The sequence below is a fragment of the Corythoichthys intestinalis genome, chromosome 9 (assembly GCF_030265065.1).
Source record: "Corythoichthys intestinalis isolate RoL2023-P3 chromosome 9, ASM3026506v1, whole genome shotgun sequence".
Lineage (NCBI taxonomy): Eukaryota > Metazoa > Chordata > Actinopteri > Syngnathiformes > Syngnathidae > Corythoichthys > Corythoichthys intestinalis.
The window spans coordinates 16,214,543-16,237,433 of record NC_080403.1 but is presented as its reverse complement, the minus strand read 5'-3'; the positions used below and the strand labels follow the sequence as shown (position 1 = coordinate 16,237,433).

Here is a 22,891-nt window from a genome sequence, read left to right as displayed (position 1 = left end):
TACAAGTTGTTGTTTTTTGTTTTACAAGTTAAAATTAGTCATTGTACAGGGATTTCTTTAATTTTAAGTAACATCTTGGCTCATAAAACTCGACAAGAATGTGACAAAACTTGTGCACTGGTAATTGGTCATTTTTAACCCGTAGTGAAGAAAAACACCTGTAGAACAAAAAAAAAAAACTTGCAAACAGAAAAAAACAACTTGTAGAACAATTTATTCCTTCGTGTTTTTTCATGTTTATTTTACAACGCAAAATTTTTAAATTCAAGTGTTTTTTCTTTGTTTTACAAGTTAAAACTTGTCACTTTACAGGGCTAATTTTCATTTTACAACTTCACTTCTTTTGGCACTATTCTATCCCCATACCCTCCTCTAGATGGCAGTCTTTTTAATCGAGAAGCCGGATGTAATACAGCGGAAACCACCGTTTCCTGTTTTGTCGGCGTGTGCAGTTTCATCTTGAAGGTTTAGTTTATTTAGAAGGTGTAAAGATCCGCGGCGGCAATGGTAAGGACCTCATTCAATTGTCCCTTTGTTTGGCCTGCCCCCCCCCCCCCATAAATAAATAAATAAATACGACGAAAACAAGAATGAAACAAGCTAACTCGCTAGCATTCATTTTTTAAATACTATCCCGTTACGAGGCATGCGTTCCGATGTTCGTCAAAACTCGAAATGATGAGTGTAATGTGTTAGTCCAGTTTGTTGGGCATTTAAGGACATTCAAAGTTAATCCTCCCATTTGCCAATGAGGTGTTGTGCGCACCATAGCCGAGTTCTTACCTACTTTGTTTGTTGTTTGTAGTGACTTCAAGTGACTAGCTTTAGGATTAGTCGACTAATGTATATTTTTTTAAACGAATTTAGCAATTAAATGTTTGTTGACGCTTATTAATTCAGAAAAAAAAACGTTTTGGAACACTTAGATTATTAAAGTACAAATAAACACATAAATAACAATAATAAATCACAAACAATGAAGTCAAATGCTGATAGCATTAACCAGTGCAAAAGAATGGAATGTAAACAGATTCAGAATACTGACTTCACCTTTCCAACATGATTCAAAGCAATTCTTAAAAAAATCTAGCATTAATATTATTGTATACTACGATATATACAGGCCCTTCTAAAAAAATTAGCATATCGTGATAAAGTTGATTATTTTCTGTGATGTACTGATAAACATTAGACTTTCATATATTTTGGATTCATTAAACACTCAAGCCTTTTATTAATGTTGTTGTTAGTAGGCTGTTGATTAACCCTTTAACACCTAAGCCTATTTTGGCCGAATTTGCACGCATTTGATGTTGCCTTTATATTTCAAAGAAAAAGTTGTTCACAATGGCCAACTTGGGTCCCTTTTTTAAGGACACCTTGAACTTCATGTCCAAACTGTTGTTTTCTTCACTGACCAATTATAATCCACATTTTGGACCCAAAAAGACAAAAAAAATCCCAAAATATTTTTTTCAAAATTTGTAATGTTGATTTCCCATTGACAACCAAACATGCTCGACCAACCGTTTTGAAGCTTGATAATATTTATTCAACTTGTTAGGATGAACATTCAATAGAAAAAAATAAGATTGAATAGTTTTATGTTTGACAATTCAACACAAACAGCAAGTATGTTCATAGGTGTTTTTGGCCTTTACACATACTATGGTTAAAATAGGTTATATATAGTGAAAAATGGCGAGAAAAAAAAAAATACCGTATAGGGCTGCAGCTATCGAATATTTTAGTAATCGAGTAATTGACTGAAAATTCTATCGATTAATCGAGTAATCGGATAAAAACATATATTTTTAGGTGAAGAGCAATTATAAATATACATGAGAAAACAAGACATTTCATCTAATCTTGAACCATTTTCAGCCAATCAATGTTTTTATTTTCGATGTATATTGTTGAAAACAGCCAACAATTGTATCTCAGATGTAACTAGAATAAAAAAAGACTAATTCACTGCTTTCACTCAAAAAACCTATCTTATTAAAAAATATATATATATCTTACCTAAAAATGCCGTTACGCTTGATTACACGCATCACTTATAATTTAGGATTTTTCCCACGTGTTTCAATTGAATTTCTATTTGTGTCAAGCCATTTTTAAGTTCTTGTTAAGTTTTAAGTTAGTCTAAACTGTAAGTCCTGATAGGATTTTGAGTTTTTGCAGTGTTCAAAATAAATGTACAATACAGGCTGTATTGGAGCACATTAGGGACCAGTGCTACTTGGTGTTTTATCCAGCAGTGACTACTGAGCTAAAATTGATAGTTAGCATTATTAAGTTTTTATTTTACACCCTCATCACTCCACAATGCTATGTTATGTTAAAGCCTGTATGTAAGACACGTTAGCCACGCATCGACAGTGGTCATAATTAATAGAAACCTAGCCCTCCGCAGGGCTATCATTACGTGAGCTAGTAGTGACAGTAACGTTAATCTTATTTATTAGCGCATAGCGCTCTTTATTAGCGCTTAGCGCTCTACTGCTTTAAGACGGCGGCTGTTTACTAACGCTGCCCACACGCGGCCGAGTCTGTCATTTTGCATCTAGTTCAACATTCATGTGATTTCTATGAGACTCATCAGACGCTACCTGCTACCAACTTAGCATCGTGCGGGCTAGTATTTAGCAACGTCGGCGTCGTTTGTAGCGGCTGTCCGCTGCAGTAATTTATTTTTTTTTTTTCCCTTCTTCCTCTCCGCATGTGACATCAGCGCGTTGTCCCGCATTAAAAGTAGTCCGAGCAAAACGTGATGCTTAGCGCTGTCAAAATAAACGATTACTCGAGGTGAATAAAATTACTCGGATCAGTTTTTAAACTCGAGTTACTCGAGTTGCTCGAGTATTCGTTTCAGCTCTAATACCGTATATCATCTAACACAAAAAGGGTTTGGAGGATATCTCTTTGTGGTGTTAGGTATTATACCCATCACCGTATCTAAAGTATATACGTACATGCAATCAAGCTTCTCGAACACTCATCTTTATAAAAATTGAAAAGATTATAGTGAAGAAAAAATATATATAACATTGAAAAAAAGTATTTTCAAAAATATTGACAAGTAATTCAGTTCAATTCAAAATTTTCTGGCATACGACCCAATAAAGTTTTTTTGTTTTTTTTTGTTTTTTTTTTTGTTTGTTTTTTTTGCACACTCAATAAAGCTTCTGCATGAACAGGTCACGGAGCTGCGTCACACACAACGTCACACAGCCTACTCTTTCGCCGTTTGCGCGCTGCTGTCACTTCTACTCACGAGGCGCCGACTCATCCCAGGAAAACAACGACAAATACGGCTCATCTTCTTCCTTGAGTTAATGAAATAATGCATTAGCTTGCGCTAAATTTAGTTTTAGATTCATTCTGCACGTTTCAAAGTCGCTCGCTCAATCCAACCGGCCGTTGCTTGCTTTGAATGCCTCCTTTTCCTTAGTTGGCGCCTCGCTCGGAAATTTATTAAAAATGTCGACATTCGGTTCGCCCTTCTTGACATCACAACGGCTCTTGGGATATGTAGTCTTTTGTGCTGCTTTCGGTTTTGAAAAAGGACAAGAAATGATGGAAATATGGAGATAGATACATGGTCCATGCAGCGTTTTAATGCATATTTATGAGTGCAATAAAACTATAAAACTCAAATGACATTATCTCCCGTTTTTCTTGGTCGATTGACTTAAAAAAAAAAAAAAAAAAAAACTGGTGTGGACATCAACTTCCGCACTTTCAAATGAGACCAACCAGCGGCACGTGGATGACGTAATTACAGCGTGACGAAGCTTCAAAGACGACATGCGTAAACGCGGCGCTGCCGACACGTTCGGTGTTAAAGGGTTAATAAAAACCTGACAAAGCTGGCGATTACTTTGGCGATGTTGGCGATGCGTCCATCTTGTGGGAAAAACAAACTGTGACACTGTCCTAAATCATCGTGTTTCGTGAATGTCATCAGATATGGAAACAAATGGCAAGTCAAAAATTACATCGGATTTCGAAAAGATCGTATGTCGAGGTCCCACTGTACCTACAAATCACAAATGACAGTGTACGAAGCTATTCTTCAAAGAGTTTGACGTACAAGTTTAACTTTTTTTAACTAATCCAAACGGTTGTTTCCAAAACTGCTGAAATGTGTTAAAACTCGCCCAAAATTATCTTTGAGTCTTTGAAAACAGCCCAATTGGGCATCTCTGCACATCATCTTGAATATTGGTGTTGACGCATTTCCATCCTTTGTGTCTTTGCGCAGGCTCGAAACGCTGAGAAGGCCATGTGAGTATACATGCACACAAAGCCAGACATACACACGCAAAACCGAGCATGCGGCACGAACTCCAAAATCCCACTCGCATTATTTTCTTTCAGGACGGCCTTGGCTCGCTTCCGTCAAGCCCAGCTGGATGAGGGAAAAGTCAAGGTGACCGCTTCACTCATTATCTACCATTGATGCCGATAGACATCTGATCCATTTGGAGCGGCGATTGTGCCCCTCCCAGTCCAAATCACTGGACGTCTATGTACGTCATCGGCGGCCGATGTTAGTTTATGAAATAACTTAAAAACATCAAAACTGTAGGGCTGCAGCTATCGATTATTTAAGTAATCGATTATCAATTAGTTTGTTCGAATAATCGAGTAATCAGATCGGGAACATATAATGCGTTGCAGAATAAATTTTAGGAGATGTAAAACAAAGGCGTGCTAAAATTGCACTTTCAAAAGAGCATTTAATGCGAATAGAAAATAAACTTTTTTCTTTTTTTCCTTCAAACTGCAGAATTGCACTTTCTTTTCAAAGAATATATTCACAATATATGCATTTAAAAATAAAGTAAAATACCTGAACTTAGGCTGAAACAGTATAAAACAATTAATAAATGAGGATCGGAGTATAACAAAAGAACAATTGGCTAACTTGCATAGCAAAAGTCCGCTAGATTAAATGCTATAAAAACGTATTTTTACAATGCTCTCAACAAATTGTTCAAACATATATTTATTCAAAGAAACTGCCTCTAAACTGAATTATGAATGCATAAAGAATCATATTAGCTCAAAGAAAAACTTACAACCCATCGATTCCACCATCATTTCACAAGACAACTCCCACCGACTTTGCGCTACGTCTTCCCGTAGGGGGCCGACCCATAGAGTGTTGAGGTGGCTTTCACTATTCTCTGTGATGAACTCAAACACACGCTGCGTTCCATCGCCGGATTTAGGTGGAAATAGGACAAAGGTTTTCTGCATACAAGCAGGCAGGAGTGTCTCAAGAGTGGTTTGGTTAAGGATTCAAGGTAATTAATGTATTTTTAGCAACATGCATGCACTTTGAAACACTTGCCACGTTTACATGGAGCCAAATATTCCAATTACAATCGGAATATTTGTTCAAACCGAATAAATGTGTTCCATATAAACACCTCATTCGGAATGAACAGGCCCAAACCGAATGGAATTTCATTCCGATTCACAGGGGTGGAATATTCCTTTTCCCAAACCGATTAGAAGTAAAATTATATCATGTAAACAGGGAAGCGGAATGGTGTCTGGTTGCGTTCTTTCTGCACATGCTCCGTACTGACGTGGTGACGTCACTTGGTGATGTAAGTAACGTCACATGCAACATGGCTTCCAAGCACACACACAGCGCACCCACACAACTTTTCAAATGAACGGCGTGTCATTCTGAAGTTTTGTTTCCACTCGAAAAGTTAGAACAGCAGCTGATCTGATGATCGATCTCCATGTTTTGCAACGTGACGCTTTGTTTTGATTAATCTGGGCATGTCAGACGGCAGTTGTCAAACGTCCTTTCGGAATAAAGGCAGACACATGTAAACGCTGGATCGGAATAGATGAAGTGACATGTAAACAGCTGATGTGAAATTTCCATTCGGAATGATTTGAATCGGTATGAATAAAAGTCAGCATGTAAACGTGGCTACTGTGAATACAATGAAATGAATGGAAAAAATTTGCCTAACTTTAGCTTGAAATATTTTCGGAAATGAATGATAACTGCCCGTTTTTTTTTTTGTTTTTTTTTTTGTGCTTTTAACCAAGAGTCTAGACTGTTTTACGTTCATATCTACAGAAATTCTGTGATTTACGCATTTATTTGCAAGACTTTTCAACTTAAAAAGCTCTTTGTCATGTGATGTCCGCCACGTTGGATTAAACAATGCTGTAAATTTGGCTTGACATATTTACGTCAAATGAATGATAACTGCGTTTTTTGCTTTTAACCAAGAATCTAGACTATTTTACGTTCATATCTATAGAAATTCCGCGATTTAAGCATTTATTTGCAAGAATTTTCAACTTAAAAAGCTCTTTGTTTTGTGATGGCCGCCATGTTGGATTTTGTATCTCTATCGCTACACAATAGCGGTATTCAACCTAAATAAGTTGAGATTGTACATGGAAAAATGCAATTTTTGCTTTTGTTGAGTAAAATTAAGATGTTTCTGCATGCTTTCCTTAAGTACTAATTTTCTAATGTGAAAATTGAGTGGTTTGTTAGCTGTTGAAAACCTACACTAAATTAAACAAAAAAAAAGTTGCTTTTTTGTGCAAAAACTTATTATGATATGTTCAATATTGCTATTGATCCTGAAAATATAGGTCATTATCTCTGCATTTGATTTATTTTATTTTTTTTTTTTGCATCTAGCTTAAAATTTGAGAATATACATTTTAAAAGTTGTATTATACATGTATAAAAATATAATTAATTGGGATTTTATTAGGGAACGACTTTGAATTTTTGTATTTTGCAGCTATGTAGACTCATATGTCCCTAAGGGAGCTGTCTTTGTTTTGGTCTTAGGTCAGCTTTGGTTTTGAAAATATTTTAATTTTAAGTTTTTGAAAATAGGCCCCCTATGGATCGGCCCCGTGTCCTGTCAACTGATAGTGAAGTCTATGTACAACCTTATCTTAGTCTTAACAGGGAGCAGCTGGATCCAGCCATGTTAGATAAGTTATGTCATATTCACTATTGCGACTAGAGGGCAGTGTATCCACCCAAATCAATAAAACTAAATGCAAACACTTTCAAAGCAAACCATTACAACTCCACCCTAATTAAACGAATCCTCAAAGCAGCTAAATTTGATTCGAAGCCTTTTTCCAATTTAATTACTCAATCGATTAATCGTTGCAGCACTACAAAATTGTTCATTTTTTCGACGAGATCCGGTCAGTCTTTCGCCATCGTTGGCGGCCACTGAGTTAAAAGCGTGTCTTTTCTTTTTCTGCTTTTGCGGTCAGTAATGTTTTTGACTTTGGCATTCGCGTAGGAGCGTCGACCTTTCCTGGCCTCAGAGTGCAGCGATCTTCCTAAGGCTGAAAAATGGAGGCGACAGGTGACACAGTATATGCAAAAAGCCAGTGCCGCATCAGTGGCGCGTGTTTAGAGTAAGATTGTTTGTTTCAGATTATCAGCGAGGTATCCAAAAAAGTGGCCCAGATCCAAAATGGTGAGTTGAAAGAGACCGACGCAATATAAAAGCCGTCCGTCCGCCCGTCTAAAGGAGTTTGCGTCCGTCGGCAGCGGGTCTGGGAGAGTTCAGGATCCGGGATCTGAACGACGAGATCAACAAACTGCTGAGGGAAAAACGCCACTGGGAGTACCGCATCCGGGAGCTGGGAGGAGCCAACTACAGGCGCTTTGGGCCCCGCATACTGGACCACGAGGGACGCGAGGTTCCCGGCAACCGGGGATACAAATACTTCGGGGCTGCCAGGGACCTGCCCGGGGTCAGGGAACTCTTTGAGAAAGAACGTACGTACACTCACGTCCAAATAACTCCTTCTCTGCCATTGGTGCCGCTACCCCTCCAATTCATTTTGGCGGGTATGGGCGATGACCTCTGTGAAATGAACCCCTCATCAGACGCAAATTTAGATAAAAAAATTATGTCAATCGTTTGTGCTCTAAAAAGTTTTGTTTGTACTGCTATCGTTTTTGAGATATTAATTTCGAGTGATGACATTACACAGCAATCATTCATTGCAAAATGGACCCGAATTAGTGCCATTTGTTTATGCTTTTTTGTGCTGTAAAAAATGTAGTTTATGCTGCTATTGTTTTCTAGATATTGACATATTTCCAGTGAGGACGTCAATCTCAGCCCCTCCATCGAGGCTGAAGGAGCGTACAAATGTTGCCAGTTAAACAGAGGGGTGTCTCAACAACTAGCCAAAACGTAGGGCACCCCTTCGGGTTCATTTTGTCCTAAATTTGGGTGCTGCGAGTCATGCCATCACTTGAAATAAATATCTCAGGTTAATATCATTAATATCTCCCATTTACTACAAAATGGAAGCGAAGTGGTGCCATTTGTTTGGCTAGTTGTTGGAACATCCCACTATTTTTGAGGGAGTTGGTACGCTCAGCCGCGTGAGTGTGGAACTGAAATCTGCTAGTGACGTCATCACTCGAAATTAATATCCCAATATCACAAAAACAAAAGTAGCAACAACTAAAAGTTTTTTCGGGACAAACAAAGCATAAACAATTGACGCCATTTTAGTCAAAAATGGGGGGGCTGGTTGACCTTGGATTGACCTACAAGTATAAAAGAATCTCAAAAACAGTAGCAGCACAAAGAAAACTTTTTACAGCACAAACGTAGCACAAACGATTGACAGCCTTTTTATATAAATTTCTGTCTGATGGGGATCCAAATTCACCCCTCTCAGTCAAAATGGATTTACTGAGAGGGGTGAATTTGGCCCTGTCAACGGCAATCCATGAGCACCCTAGAAATGTAAGGTTTCTCTGCTTGCAATTTGCGTGGCAACAGCGGCGCCAGAGCTCCGCAAGACCCGCGGCGAGCTGATGAAGGACGTGGACGCTGAGTACTACGGCTACCGAGACGAAGACGACGGCATCCTGGTTCCGCTGGAGACGCGGCACGAGAAGCGAGGTTTGCCCGCCGCCGTCCCGCCCATTGGCTGATGTCGCTGCCAACTCATGCCGCGCATATCATTCCTCACAGCCATATCGGAGGCGGTTCACAAGTGGAAGACGGATCGCCAGTGCCTTCCTTCGGGCGAGCCGGCACCGCCGGCAGCGGAGGAAGAAGACGAGCCCAGCATCTACTCGCTCGCCGTCATAGAGGTTCGCTCACCCTCAAACGAGTCACGTGACTTGGTCACTACTAATTCAGCTGTTTTGCGCAACTACAGCCCGAATATGACGAGGGAGCAGCGGAGGAAGACGACCAAGACGAGGGCGGCGTCGCCTTCTTCGCGCACATTCCTGTACCCTCGCAGAAAGAGGTGACGTGAACAAATTTAAGAACCTACATAATTTGGACCAAAAAAATACAACACAAACACACCAGATTAACTCTCTCAGTGCCAATGACGATGATAGTTGTCCAATCATGTGGAACATTCATTCACGTTTTTTTTTTTTTTGCATTTTTGTTTGCTTTTTTAGCGGTGCGTTGTTTGTGTTTTTTGCTGCTTTGTACTTTATCGTGTTTTGTTGTTGTTGTTTTTTTTTTAGGTATTTAAATCCAGATTCGAATCAGGCCAAAAAACTGAAAACCACAATAGAAAAAAAATGTAAAACTGTGACTCATGAAAAATTGATGAACTGAAAAATTGGAGGGGGGGGGTCGGTGATAAGTTTGTTTGGGGGGGGGGTGTAAGTGTTTCGCTTTTTTCATCTTTTTTGGGCAATTTTCCTGTTCCTGATTTGGTGCTAAACATCAAATCAATTTGAAGTAGACATCGACTAGTGGTAAACTCTGAAATTCACATCAGAAATGATTGGACATCTTCATTTTGGGAATGGTGACAAGCTTTCCTTTTTTATAATGGCGTGCGTAGCTGGCAGCCATCTTGAGTAGGGCAACTAACGGTTGGCAAACAAGATCTGGAAAAGTACAAATTCTGCAGCATCAGCACTTTATTTCTTAGTAGTGCCGTATTTGCTAATATCAGTGCAACACCACATTTAACATTTGCGGCAAGTCAGTTTAATGTAGATTCAAAAATAGTGGGGGAAAGCTGTCATAATTGTCATTTTTCACCAAATATTTAAAAGTATCACATGATGGCTTATCGATATACTGATGTAAAATGGCCCATATAGTGGTTGTGTGATTTGAAAGAAAATAATACTCATGCAAAACAACAACAAAACACACTACAGACACCACACAAGCACATCATACAAAGAAAGACGCGCAAAAGACAAACACTAAATTTTATGCGTATGTGTTTGTCAGGTGGAAGAGGCGCTGGTGCGGCGGAAGAAGATGGAGTTGTTGGAACGATACGCCAGCGAAAGTCTGCAACAACAAAGTCGTGAAGCCCGAACGCTGCTGGGACTCTGATGGAAATTCACCTGTCTTATCGTCATGGCAACCGCTTCTTTTTTGATTCTTATGCCTTTTGCAATAAAGTCATGTTGCTTTCTTATTAGCCGTCAAGTGATTGACCGATGAGAAAGCTGGAAAAAAATGCTCTATGGAATCCAAATCGACAAAATGGAGCCAAAAGCACACTTCTACCCGCTGAGACCTTTGAGCGTCACGCGTCTCCAATGCTTTAGCGGATTGGCCGCAGCATCCCACGGCATGTGACGCCCGTGATGGCCGGCATGTGACGGACGACTTAACGCCACTCAGCAGCTTCCAATCAGTTGGTTGCCGACGCGCCGCACAAGTTGCCTTTTGTCTGTCTTTCCGGGCCGGACGAACGCGATACCGCTCTTTTAGCTTCTTGGCGAGCGCGAGCCATATTGGATGTGTCCGCGCAACCGAATTGGGATGACATGCTTGCGGTGATTGTTGGATTGCTGTGTCACTCATGGACTTGACATTAATCAGATGTCTAGCGCTGTCAAAAGCAGCCAATCAGTTAAAAAAAAAAAAAAAAAAAAGACCTGGCCAAGATGCACCGTCCCTCCTATCAATGATTTTATCTTTAGTAGATGTCCTATCCATTTTTTGGGGGGGCGCGGGGGGGCGGGTAGTTAATATTTAACGATATTTCAATCCTAATTTGGAATTGCACCAAAAACTACAAAAACCACAGAACACGTGCAAACATTGAAAAACTGAACCATTAGAAATAGTAATGGTCCCCCTCCAGTTTCCTTGTTGTTTTTTTCCATCCAGATTTAAAAGTTGACCAGAAAACTTAAAATTGCCCAAAAAATATACGAATGCCAACACTTGGACGGCCGTCACGGTCAATGGGAGCAGATGAGTTCACGCTGGACAGGCATTCTGATTGGTCGGAAAAATTCTGTGAAAGTTGGGAAAAGAGCATAAGCAGCGTGGTTTGTGGCCCCGCCCCTGGTCGTGACGTCACATCGCAACTCTTCTAATATGAGTGTCGGTTTGGAGAAGGTCCCCCAGGTCGTCATGTGGTCGTCACAGATCCGCCGCACGTTCCGGACCGCCGCCGCATCCGCGCAGGTCAGTCCGCAAAACAAAACAAAAAAAATACTTAAAAAGGAAAAAGTGTACATTTTTCTGACGTGACACCACGCTAACGCCAAGCAGCGCATCGTCGGGGGCGGCGGCTCGGTCGGCATCCTGCTGGATGTGGACGGTGTGCTGTTGCGCGGCGGCTCCGTCATCCCGGCGGCGCGGCGCGCCTTCGGGAAGCTGCTGGATGAGCGCCGACGCTTCCGCTTTCCGGTGGTCTTCGTCACCAACGCCGGAAGCTGTCAAGCCCGACAAAAAGCCGCTCAGCTGTCCGCGCTCCTCGACGTCCACGTGGGTCTCATTTTCCTTCCTTTCATGATGATGATGATGCCAGTCTCTTCTTTTTATGTTCTATGACTCCCTCCCCCAAATGTGTCCGTTTCATGGTGTCTGTAACTCAACTCTGCCACTGACGGTGGTAGAGATATTTGTATATACTGCATACATCCTTTTAAAATGTAAAAAATAAATACCTGCGACTGGCTGGCAACCAATTCAGGGTATTCCTGCCAACGGCCCATAGTTGGCTTAGGCTCCAGCACCCCCGCGACCCTTGTGAAGTGGCACAGAAGATGAATGAATGAAAATATAGAATTAAAAATGACATTTTTGGACAAAAATTAGAATGTTATTTAATTCCAGATGCGCATCGGCTGCCATTGTCGGCAATAGACGCCCAATCCATTTAGACTGTCAAATCAATTGTCAATCTATTGCCGTCCGTCAATGGCGCTGACACGTATCGTCCATAGGCAGAGTTTGACTTTTGGTGAAGGGGGGGCATAACATGTTGATGACCACGAAACGCAATATCAGCAATAAAATTAACTAACAAGAATATTTATAATAATAAGTTGACAATGAGCGTTTTTTGTTTCCCGTCATTCTTGAGGGGAATTCTAAATCAAACTCAAAACAGGAGACGGCATCCTTTTTGACTGAATATTCCAGCCAGGATTTTTTATAACCATACATTGAAAATAAGCGTTTTTTGTTTCCCTTCATTTTTGGGGGGAATTTTAAATCCGGCTGCTTTGGACAGCTAAGCTTTTGGCAAACGATGTTGTCCATTGAATATGGTTCGCCCGGTTGTGGCTCTGTTGTACTATAAGCATCTTTAGTGGGACAAACTAAAACTCCGCTCACCATTTTGGCGGTGCTCTCCGGCGTATCATTTTCCACATCTTCAATCCTTGATTCTCGCACAGTATATCCAGTGATAGTTATATCCATCTTGTTTCTTCTGTCCTCAGGTGGTTTTGGCTAAGCAGAGCAAATGGCCGTATCTAAGGTGCTAGTCACGTGATCTGTTCGAAACTTAATCTTGACCCATTATAAAAACATTTTTTTGTTCATTTCATTCATTTTTGTTGTTTGTTTTATTACTGTACAACTTTTATAGACAACATTTTACAGGCAAAGTCTTAATTTTAAATTCAATTGGAAAGTCAATTACATGCAATGACATTTTCGGCCAACAGGAGGGCTTTGCCCCGCTTAATCTCAGTGTATATTGCATCTTTTTCTTTTCTTTTTTTGAGCACGTTTGTTGTTATGTTTTTTCATTGTGATTCTATATGTATATCTAAACTTGCCTGTGTAACTTGCTGGTAGCGATCATTGTGCATCGTTTTACAGCATCAAAAAATACATTTATTAATACCGTATGATGCATATTGCGTGATATGATGTGTCGTGTTATATTTAGTGTTTTTTTCATTGTGCGTTTGAATGTTTTTTCTTCTTTGCGCTCAGATCAGTCCGGCCCAGGTGGTTTTGTCCTACAGCCCGCTTGAAATGTTGACGAAGTTCCACGATAAATGCGTTCTGGTTTCCGGTCAGGGACCCATCACGGACATCGCCCGCACGTATCCTTGACAAGTTGGCGTCCAATCCAATCCTTTATCTTGAACTGCAGTGATGTTGTGTACTTGACTGCGGCCCACTCAGTTTGGGCTTCAAGAAAGTGGTGAGCGTGGAGCAGCTGAGAGAACAGCACCCTCTGCTGGACATGGTCGACCACAACCGGACCCCCGCAACAACCGTGAGTGCTTTCAATCAGTTTGAACTGGAAGGGCTGGCAGCAAATAAACATTCGTAAAAATAAACTGGATGATAAATGGCAGCCAATGAGTTCGATGGGTCATGGGTGGGTCCATGCTTTTCAAAAAATAATAAATATAGAAATACGAGTTATACATAAATATTAGAATAAAATAAAAATACACAAAATTAAAAAAAATAAAAGATAAAAAACACCTGGCAAAAAATGTGAACACCATGAAAAAAAAAAAAAAAAAGGGGGAAAGGTTTTTCTCAAATTCTGCTAATTGGAAACGTGAAAAAAAAAATTCATATGGATTCTTTTTTCTTAGTATTAAACTGATTGGCTGCCATTGACAGAGCTAGACGACCATTTTCACCCCTCTGAGTCAAAATGGATTGGACGTCTATCTCCGTCAATAGTTAAATACTATGGGGGAAAAAAAGTACCTGGAACCCTTTGTTGTATGTCAGAGGCACATTGTCATATCTGTGGATTTTAAAACTTTTAAACTAAAAAAAACACAATTTTTTTTTTTTAATCAATGGCCTTTAAAAAATGTATACTTTAAATATTTTTGGGGAGGGTTTTCTTTAGTTTAGATGGGTATGTCTACAGTATTCGTTGCTGTGTGCGTGTGGTTGTTTATGTTGTTGTTTTTCTTCTTTTGTTTAATATGTAAAAAAATAAATAAATAATAATTAAAATGGAAACGACATCACTTGTTTGTACCATAAGGGAGAAAGTTTGTAACAAAAAGTTAAATAATTGACAGGGTTTCACATAAAGAACTAGAAACTGCAATTTCTGGAGAAAATTACGATAGGGCTTTGCTGTGGTAGATCTATTAGGTCACTTCCTCTTGATTTGGGGACATTTTGGGGACACTGTTGGTATAAATGATCTCACTTCCTGTAGATATTGTAACGTGCATGGCCATCAATGGCATTGACATACATGGCTGTCGATGGTATCGACTTACTTGGGCGCCAGTTGAATGTTAGTGGGTTGTAATGGTAAGCTTATGGCCAAAAGTCAGAACCACACGTTTTTCTGCCTTTGAAAATTAATGGGAAATTTGGATGTACATGGCCGTCAATGTCATGGATGTGCATGGATATAAATGGCCCTGACTTACATGGGCCCCAGTTGAATGTCAATGGGCTGTAATGGTAAGTGTATGGTCAAAAATCAAAACCATACATGTTTTTGTGTCATTGAAAATAAATGGGAAATTTGGACGTACATGGCCTTCAATGTCATGGATGTCTATGACTTTCATGGACCCCAGTTGAATTTCAATGGGCTGTCGTGGTCAAAAATCACAACACGCCATTGAAAAAGAGGGGAAAATTTTTGTCATTAGAAATGAGTGGAACGACGTACATGTTCGTCAATGCCATTCCCATTACAAATAAATGGGCGAGTTTTTGGCAAATTTTGAGGGAACTTTGGCAAATTATGTATACAACTTTTATGGCCCTCACCGTCCTGGAATTTTTGATGTGTAAATTATGCGATTTTGTCACGAAGAAAAAAAATCTGAAAAACCTGTGTTTACAAGCGAACGGAAAATTTTGGAGGGGTCGTACGAAAAAATTCCCTGCGTCGCGCGAAAATTCCAGTCATTTTGATATTTAAACGGTGACGGTTGGTCAAACGGTTTTGGCTGTGCAGCGCGTCGAAGAAACGCCATTCAAAAAAAAAAAAAAAAAAGAATTTTACTTTGTAGGCCTTTGCCTTGCAAAGCCCCATATAATTAAATACCTGTATCAACTTATAGGTTAAGGTCAAGCAGAAAGTATCTAGGACCCATTTCAAATCAAAAGTGCCAAAATACAAGTACAATTGCAAAATCATGTTGGTTTTGTCTTTCAGTCTACAACCCCCGTGCAGACGTTTTCCCAAATTGAAGGTAAGAGCACAGCAAAAAAATTTAAAAATATCAAAAATTGAAAGAGGGTGCAACTGAGGAGGCTTCCGATTTTTAGCCGTGCTGCTGTTGGGCGAGCCGGTGCGGTGGGAGACCAATCTGCAGCTGCTAGTGGACGTCCTGCTGACGGATGGACAGCCGTCCTCCGCTTACCGCCGCTCGCCGGCCCAGCTACCTGTCATCGCCTGCAACGTTGACCTACTCTGGATGGCCGAGGCGCCCTCGCCGCGGTAAATCCATTCATTCATCTTCTGTTTAGTTTATCGTCACGGGGTGCTGGAGCCTATCACTAACTAAATCGAAATGTTGACTGATGGGGAAACAAGCTTGCCAGTCTTGGCCACAGTAGGCAATTATATAGAGAGAGCTAGATGTGAAAAATAGTTCATAGTAATAATAATCCCGATATCGATTCCGACATCTGTATTGTATCGGTGGATTTTTTTTTTCTTTTTTAATACTAAATTACTTCATACCTCTTTGAATGTGAAGTCATTGCCATCATGGCTTACTCAGACACTGCTTAACTGCCACTGACGGCACTAGACGTCCAATCCATCTGAAGTGGGAGAGTTGGAAGCAAATAAACAAACCTTTATTCGCTGTCATCCTCAAATGGATTAAATGTCTATAAGTGATCAACTAATTTCAATTGACCATAGACTTCATACTGCATTGGTGGGGCGCGGGGCCGATTAATAGGGGCCCGCATTGTTGGCGTGGCCGTCAAAGCTGACCGAGTGGAATCACAGACAAAGAGCTTTTTTCGGTCAAAATTCTTGTGAGTTTACGTAAATATGTTGAAGTACAATGCTAGTCTGTTAGTCAATGTGGCGGCTGCCTTATGTAAACAGAGCTTTTTCCAGCGATATTCTTGTGAATAAATGCTTAAATCCCTGAATTCTTTATAGAAATGGACGTAAAACAGTCTCAATTCTTGGCTAGAAGCAAAAAAAAACAAACAAACGTGCAGTTCGGATTTATTTTACGTAAATATGTCGAAGTACGATGCTAGTCTGTTAGTCAATGTGGCGACTGCCTTATGTAAACACAGCTTTTCCGGTGAAGATTATTGTGAATAAATGCTTAAATCCCTGAATTCTTTATAGATATGAACGTAAAACTGTCTCGATTCTTGGTTAAAAGCAAAAGAAAACAAACAAAAAAAACGTGCAGTTAGTATTTATTTTATGTAAATATGTTGAAAAATGATGCTAGTCTGTTAGACAATGTGACCGCAGCCTTACAACAAAGAGCTTTTTACATTGAAAATTCATATGAAAAAACAAAAAAATATGATAATTACCTTGAATCCTCGAACGAATCACTCCTGAGACAATCTTTCCTGTTTGTATGCGATACAGCTTTCGTACTTTTTTTGGATCGCTGCATTTGTCGCTGCGACCGACTGCGGATAACTAAAGTGGATTGTGGGATGGCCCCCGACTTGAAGGCGTGGCGCAGTGAAGGTCCAATCTGACCCACCATTATAATTATGAAGTCTATGAATTGACGGTAGAAGCATGAAAAAGAACTTTCATCGCCCCTACCAAAATGGCTTCAGGGCGGCCATGTTGGTAGTTGCGATGTTCCCATCAAAGTTGATGCATTGACATTCAAATGCAGTCATAACAAGCAATTTCTCTACCCATTATTAAAATATCAAATGTCAAAGCAACTGCTATTTACTCGGTGGCTGCCATTGACGGCGCTAGACGTCCAATCCATTTCAAGTTGGAGGGCCGGCAGCAATGGCAATCTCATGATACTAGCATCGTTATTGGTGCAACACTAGTTGCTAATTCACTTTGGTCAGTTTCAGTTTAAAATCCAAAAGTTCTCATTTGGTTAACACATTCACTGCTAGCCGTGGTCACAGGCCGTTGTAGCTTGTAAAAGAGGGAAATTGAAAACAACTATTCATGGCAATAGACGTCCAATTTATTTTAACCGGGAGGGTTCATCTTTGGATTTGTTTTCTGGGCAGCTTCGGTCATGGCATGTTCCTGCTGTGCTTGGAGTCGGCGTACAAAAAGTTGACGGGACGCGACTTGACGTACGAGGCGCTTCTGGGGAAACCCAACCTGCTCACCTACCAGTACGCCGAACATGCGCTCGCTCTGCAGAACCGAAACCGCAGAGTTGGGACTATTTACGCCGTCGGGTAAGAAGGCCGCGCATTTGCATAATCCAGGGGTGCCCAAGTTAGTTCCTTGAGAGCCCTTATCAAGCTTGTTTTCCATGTCTCCCTCCTGTAACACACCTGATTCAAACAATCAGCTCATCAGCAAACTCTGTAGGAGCCTGATAACAATGCTGATTATTTGATTGAGGTGTCTTGGAGAAGGGAGACATGGAAAACAAGCTGTATAGGGCCTCTCGAGGACCGGACTTGGGCACCCCTGGTACAATGTATCACAAAAGTGAGTACACCCCTCGCATTTCTGCAGAAATTGAAGTATATCTTTTCAAGGGACAACACTGACAAAATGACTCTTTGACACAATGAAAAGTAGTCTGTGTAGAGCTTAGAGTTAATTTATTTTCCCCTCAAAATAACTCAAAATATAGCCATTAATATCTAAACCCCTGGCAACAAAAGTGAGTGCACCCCTATGAAAAAATGTACGTCCCTAAATGTACAAATTGAGTACTGCTTGGCATTTTCCCTCCAAAATGTCATATGACTCGTTACAGAAGTGCTGTCAGCATTGCTGCAGATATGGAAGAGGTGGGAGGGTCAGCCTGTTAGTGCTCAGACCATACGTCGCACTCTATAACTAAATTGGTGTGCATGGCTGTCACCCCGGGAGGACGTCTATTCTGAAGACTGTACACAAGAAAGCCCGCAAACAGTTTGCTGATTACAGAACATGTCAACAAAGCACATGGATTACTGGAACCATGTCCTGTGGTCAGTAATCCATGTGTCACATGACATTTTGGAGGGAAAATGACAAGCAGTACTCAATTGGTACATTCAGGGATGTACATTTTGTCATAGAGTTGTACTCACTTTTGTTGCCAGGGGTTTAGATATTAATGGCTATATTTTGTGTTATTTTGAGGGGAAAATAAATTAACTGTATTATATACGCTGCACACAGACTACTTTTTATTGTGTCAAAGTGTCATTTTGTCAGTGTTGTCCCATGAAAAGATATACTTAAATATCTGCAGAAATGCGAGGGGTGTACTCATTTTTGTGATACACTGTATTTCCCTAACATCAGATGCCTGATTCTTCCCTCTTCTCTTAGCGACAACCCCATGACAGACGTTTATGGCGCCAACCTTTTCGATCGTTACCTGGCTCAGCAGCATGAGCAGCCGCCCACCCAGACCGCGGGAGATTCAGAGACGTCGGCAGGAGCTCGTTGTCGCTCTGTCCTGGTAGGTGACTGACGACTTGGGCCGTCCGCTTCACTCATTAGCCACAAATCACGTTCGTTACTTTTCTATTACTCCAGAATCAGAAGTTTAGCTGTAAACGCATCTCGCAACCATGAACAATGTGCTAAATAAAGTTCAACTGGGAATATTATTGAATTACAGCATGTAATGTTTTCGATTTTCCAAATCCACATAATGGCAGAACATAGACTCCATCATCAGTTGACAAGACAGCTCCCACAGACATTGCGCCACGCCTTCCCGTAGGGGGCCAACCCAGGCAGAACGTTGAGTTGGCTTTCACTGTGATAAACTCAAACACACGCTGCGTTCTAACGCCAGATTTAGGTGGAAATAGGACAAAGGTTTTACTGCATACAAGCAGGCAGGAGTGTCTCAAGGGTGATTTGGTCGAGGATTAATGGTAATTACCGGTATTATATTTTTCGCACCATGCATGCACTTTGAAACGTTGTGAATACAATGAAAACATGAAATGAATGGAAATAATTAGCCTAACTTAAGTTTGAAATATTTACCTAAAATGAATGATAACTGCCCGTTTTTTTGCTTTTAACCAAGAATCTAGACTGTTTTACTTTCATATCAATAGAAATTCTGCGATTCAAGCATTTATTTACAAGAATTTTCACCTTAAAAAGCCCTTTTTTTGTGATGGCCGCCATGTTGGATTACACAATACTGTAACTTTGGCTTGATATATTTATGTGAAATGAACAATAACTGCCTGTTTTTGCTTTTAACTAAGAATCTAGACTGTTTTACGTTCATATATATATAATATATATATAGAAATTCCGCATTTTAAGCATTTGTTTACAAAAATTTTCACCTTAAAAAGCGATGTTTTGTGAGGGCTGCCATATTGGATTACACAATACTGCAACTTTGTCTTGAAATATTTACGTAAAATGAACGATAACTGCTCGTTTTTTTGCTTTTAACCAAGAATCTAGACTGTTTTACGTTCATATCTATTGAAATTCCACATTTTAAGCATTTATTTACAATAATTTTCAACTTAAAAATCTTTCTTTTATGAGGGCCGCCATGTTGGATTACACAATACCGGAACTTTGGCATGAAACATTTACGTAAAATGAACCATAACTGCTCGTTTTTTGCTTTCAACCAAGAATCTAGGCTGTTTTACGTTCATATCTATAGAAATTTTACGATTTAAGCATTTATTTACATTAATTTTCATCTTAAAAAGCTCTGTGTTTCGCGACTGCCGCCATGTTGGATTTTTTAATCCCTACACAATAGTGGATTTCAACCCAAATGAATTGTGATTTTATGTAGAAAAATGTTGAGTAAAATTAAGATGATTCTGCAGGCTTTCCTCAAGTATTAAGTTTATGATGTGAAAATTGAGTTATTTAAATTATTAGCTATTGAAAACGTGCACTAAATTAAAAAAGAAACTAAATGGTAAATGGTAAGTGGACAGTGCTCATATAGCACATTTATCTACATGGTTATTAAGTTGCTATCTTGGGCAAAAACTTATATGATATGTTAAATATTGCTATTGATCCTGAAAGTATAGGTGATTATCTCCGCATTTGGTGATTTTTGTGCATCTGCTGTAAAATTATAGCCATTTGAAGTTTTGTTATACTCATGTAAAAAATAATCGGGATTTTATTAGGGAACGACTTTGAATTTTTGATGTCGCTGCTCATGGAGACTCATATATGCCTAAGGGAGGTGCCTGTTTTGGTTTTAGGTCGCTAGTGGCTTTGGTTTTGAAAGTATTTGAATTTTAAATTTATGAAAATTGGCCCCCTACGGATCGGCCCCGTCCCATGTCCTGTCAACTGATAGTGAAGTCTACTGACAGAGAATGGGATAATTTTGGAGAAAGTTTCTTCAGGATAACTCAAGAACAAATAATGGGATTGTTGTCAAGTTTGCAGGATATGTTTGTAATACGAAACTGAAGCGGTGACTCAATTTTGGGGTTATGAGGTCCAAGGTCACAGAGGTCAGAAACGGAATATCACAATATCTTGAGAACAAATAAAGGTATTATCAAACTTGTAGGATATATTTGTAAGATGAAACGGAAGGGTTAGTAAATTTTTGGGTCGTTATGTCAAGGGTCAGAAAAGGAATTTTGTGATAGCTCAAGAACAAATAAAAGGATTCTTGTCAAATTTGTAGGATGTATTTGTAATATGAAATGGAACAGGCGACTCAGTTTTGGGGTTATGAGGTTAAAGGTCACAGAAGTCAGATAGGGAATTTCGCAAGAACTAGAAACACAACAAGAAATATGGCGGTGCTTTGAATTTGGCTCCTTAGGCAGAAGTCTACTCCTTTAGTAACTGTCTTTTCTCTTTTTTTTTTTTAATAGAGAAATTTCAAACAATTTAATATAAAATGTTTTCTCCTTTATTGTTTACTTCTAAATAAATAAACATGATCAATAAAGCAACAGTTACCGTACTTATTCGCTTTTTTATTTATATAAATACAACAAAAAAAAAAAAGAATTGAAAAGAATATTAACCGTGATCTCTTTGGCTTTGATGACAGTAGACGCCTAATCCATTTTAACTTGGAGGGGACTGGAACCTATTGAACAATCGATCCAATGGGTTGGATGTCTATTGTCGTCAATAGGCCTTTTCAATCTTAATTTCCTGACGCTGGCTGTCCTTCCTTCTAGTCTTACGGCGACTTACTTTTCTGACCCTGTCAGGTGTGCACAGGCGTCTACGAGGCGTCATCGGCGTCCACTGGGGAGAGCGCCTTCCTGCACGGCCACCGTGACATCTGCGGCGAGGAGGCGGGCCTGGCCCGACCTGACTATGTGCTGGATGACGTGGAGGCCGCCGTCGACTTGTTGCTCCGCCACCACCTCTGACGTTACCACCGAGCAATGTTCACTCACTGTGCCTAACCCATATCAAATCATTTGACGCCCTTGACGGCGATGAACGTGCAGTCCATTTGAACCGGGATACGATGAGTGAACCAGACCTCCAAGTTCAAATGGATCTAACTTTAAGAAGTAATGTCTGGTCATTACTGCACAACACCAGCATATAACCGGTGACCGTCGCCGTTTTGCGCAATGCGCAAAGGAGTATAACGAAACTTTTTTTTTTTTTTTAATAATGAAAGATTGCCAGATGCAGCCATCAAAAGAGCCTGATCTGGCTCGCGAGCCATAGCTTCCCAACCCCTGATTTAATATTACGAGAAATGAAAACATTTCTGACTAAAAAAAGTTGGAACATAATATGTTGTCAAAAATGTATTATTCTGATTGCAATTGAGCGATTATTGCTATTTACATTCATGGTTTGATGATTTTATTTTCAAATATGGTATATAATAGACTTCATAACCTAAAGTTATGAAGTCTATGGGTATATATTTATGATATGTGATACAGTGCTGGCCAAAAGTATTGGCACCCTTGAAGTTTTGTCAGATAATGCTCAATTTCTGCCAGAAAATGATTGCAATTACAAATGCGTTGGTAGTAATATCTTCATTTATTTTGCTTGCAATGAAAACACAAAAGAGAATTTTAAAAAATGAAATCACCATTTTACACAAAACTCCAAAAATGGGCCGGACAAAGCCTAATACTTGGTAGCACAACCTTTAGACAAAATAAATGCGAAAAACCGCTTCCGGTATCCATCAATGAGATTCTTACAATGCTCTGCTGGAATTTTAGACCATTCTCCTTCGGCCAACTGCTCCAGGTCTCTGAGATTTGAAGGGCGTCTTCTCCAGACTGCCATTTTCAGATCTCTCCACAGGTGTTCTATGGGATTCAGGTCTGGACTCATTGCTGGCCACTTTAGAAGTCTCCAGTCTTTCTTTCAAACCATTTTCTAGTGCTTTTTTGGGTCATTGTCCTGCTGGAAGACCCATGACCTCTGAGGGAGACCCAGCTTTCTCACACTGGGCCCTACATTATGCTGCAAAATTTGTTGGTAGTCTTCAGACTTGATAATGCCATGCACACGGTCAAGCAGTCCAGTCCCAGAAGGA

General features: G+C 39.9%; 2 protein-coding genes across 2 annotated transcripts; both read left to right on the top strand.

Moving 5' to 3' along the window:
* The first annotated feature begins 379 nt into the window (after nt 1-379).
* On the top strand, nt 380-10,464 carry isy1 (ISY1 splicing factor homolog). The gene is made up of 10 exons (XM_057847060.1): nt 380-507; nt 4,271-4,293; nt 4,387-4,438; nt 7,326-7,391; nt 7,463-7,505; nt 7,580-7,810; nt 8,835-8,957; nt 9,030-9,151; nt 9,220-9,312; nt 10,272-10,464. Exons 1-10 carry the CDS (start codon nt 505-507, stop codon nt 10,377-10,379), a joined length of 864 nt encoding a protein of 287 aa, XP_057703043.1. The 5' UTR covers nt 380-504; the 3' UTR covers nt 10,380-10,464.
* Nucleotides 10,465-10,601: 137 nt separating this feature from the next.
* On the top strand, nt 10,602-22,184 carry zgc:77375 (uncharacterized protein LOC402927 homolog). Its single transcript, XM_057847059.1, has 9 exons — nt 10,602-11,468; nt 11,556-11,771; nt 13,236-13,348; nt 13,431-13,524; nt 15,403-15,439; nt 15,516-15,687; nt 17,445-17,621; nt 18,718-18,850; nt 21,582-22,184. The coding sequence occupies exons 1-9, from the start codon at nt 11,379-11,381 to the stop codon at nt 21,744-21,746; spliced, it is 1,197 nt and encodes a 398-aa protein (XP_057703042.1). The 5' UTR covers nt 10,602-11,378; the 3' UTR covers nt 21,747-22,184.
* The last annotated feature ends 707 nt before the right edge of the window (nt 22,185-22,891 follow it).

What these genes read in the sequence shown, in the direction of transcription:
- isy1 (XM_057847060.1), top strand. An exon ending in CGAAACGCTGAGAAGGCCAT is followed by an intron (nt 4,294 to 4,386) that starts GTGAGTATACAT and finishes ATTTTCTTTCAG; the next exon opens with GACGGCCTTGGCTCGCTTCC. An exon ending in CTGTACCCTCGCAGAAAGAG is followed by an intron (nt 9,313 to 10,271) that starts GTGACGTGAACA and finishes TGTGTTTGTCAG; the next exon opens with GTGGAAGAGGCGCTGGTGCG.
- zgc:77375 (XM_057847059.1), top strand. Translation starts at nt 11,379, where the DNA reads ATGAGTGTCGGTTTGGAGAAGGTCCCCCAGGTCGTCATGTGGTCGTCA. An exon ending in ACCGGACCCCCGCAACAACC is followed by an intron (nt 13,525 to 15,402) that starts GTGAGTGCTTTC and finishes TTTGTCTTTCAG; the next exon opens with TCTACAACCCCCGTGCAGAC. An exon ending in GGGACTATTTACGCCGTCGG is followed by an intron (nt 17,622 to 18,717) that starts GTAAGAAGGCCG and finishes CTCTTCTCTTAG; the next exon opens with CGACAACCCCATGACAGACG.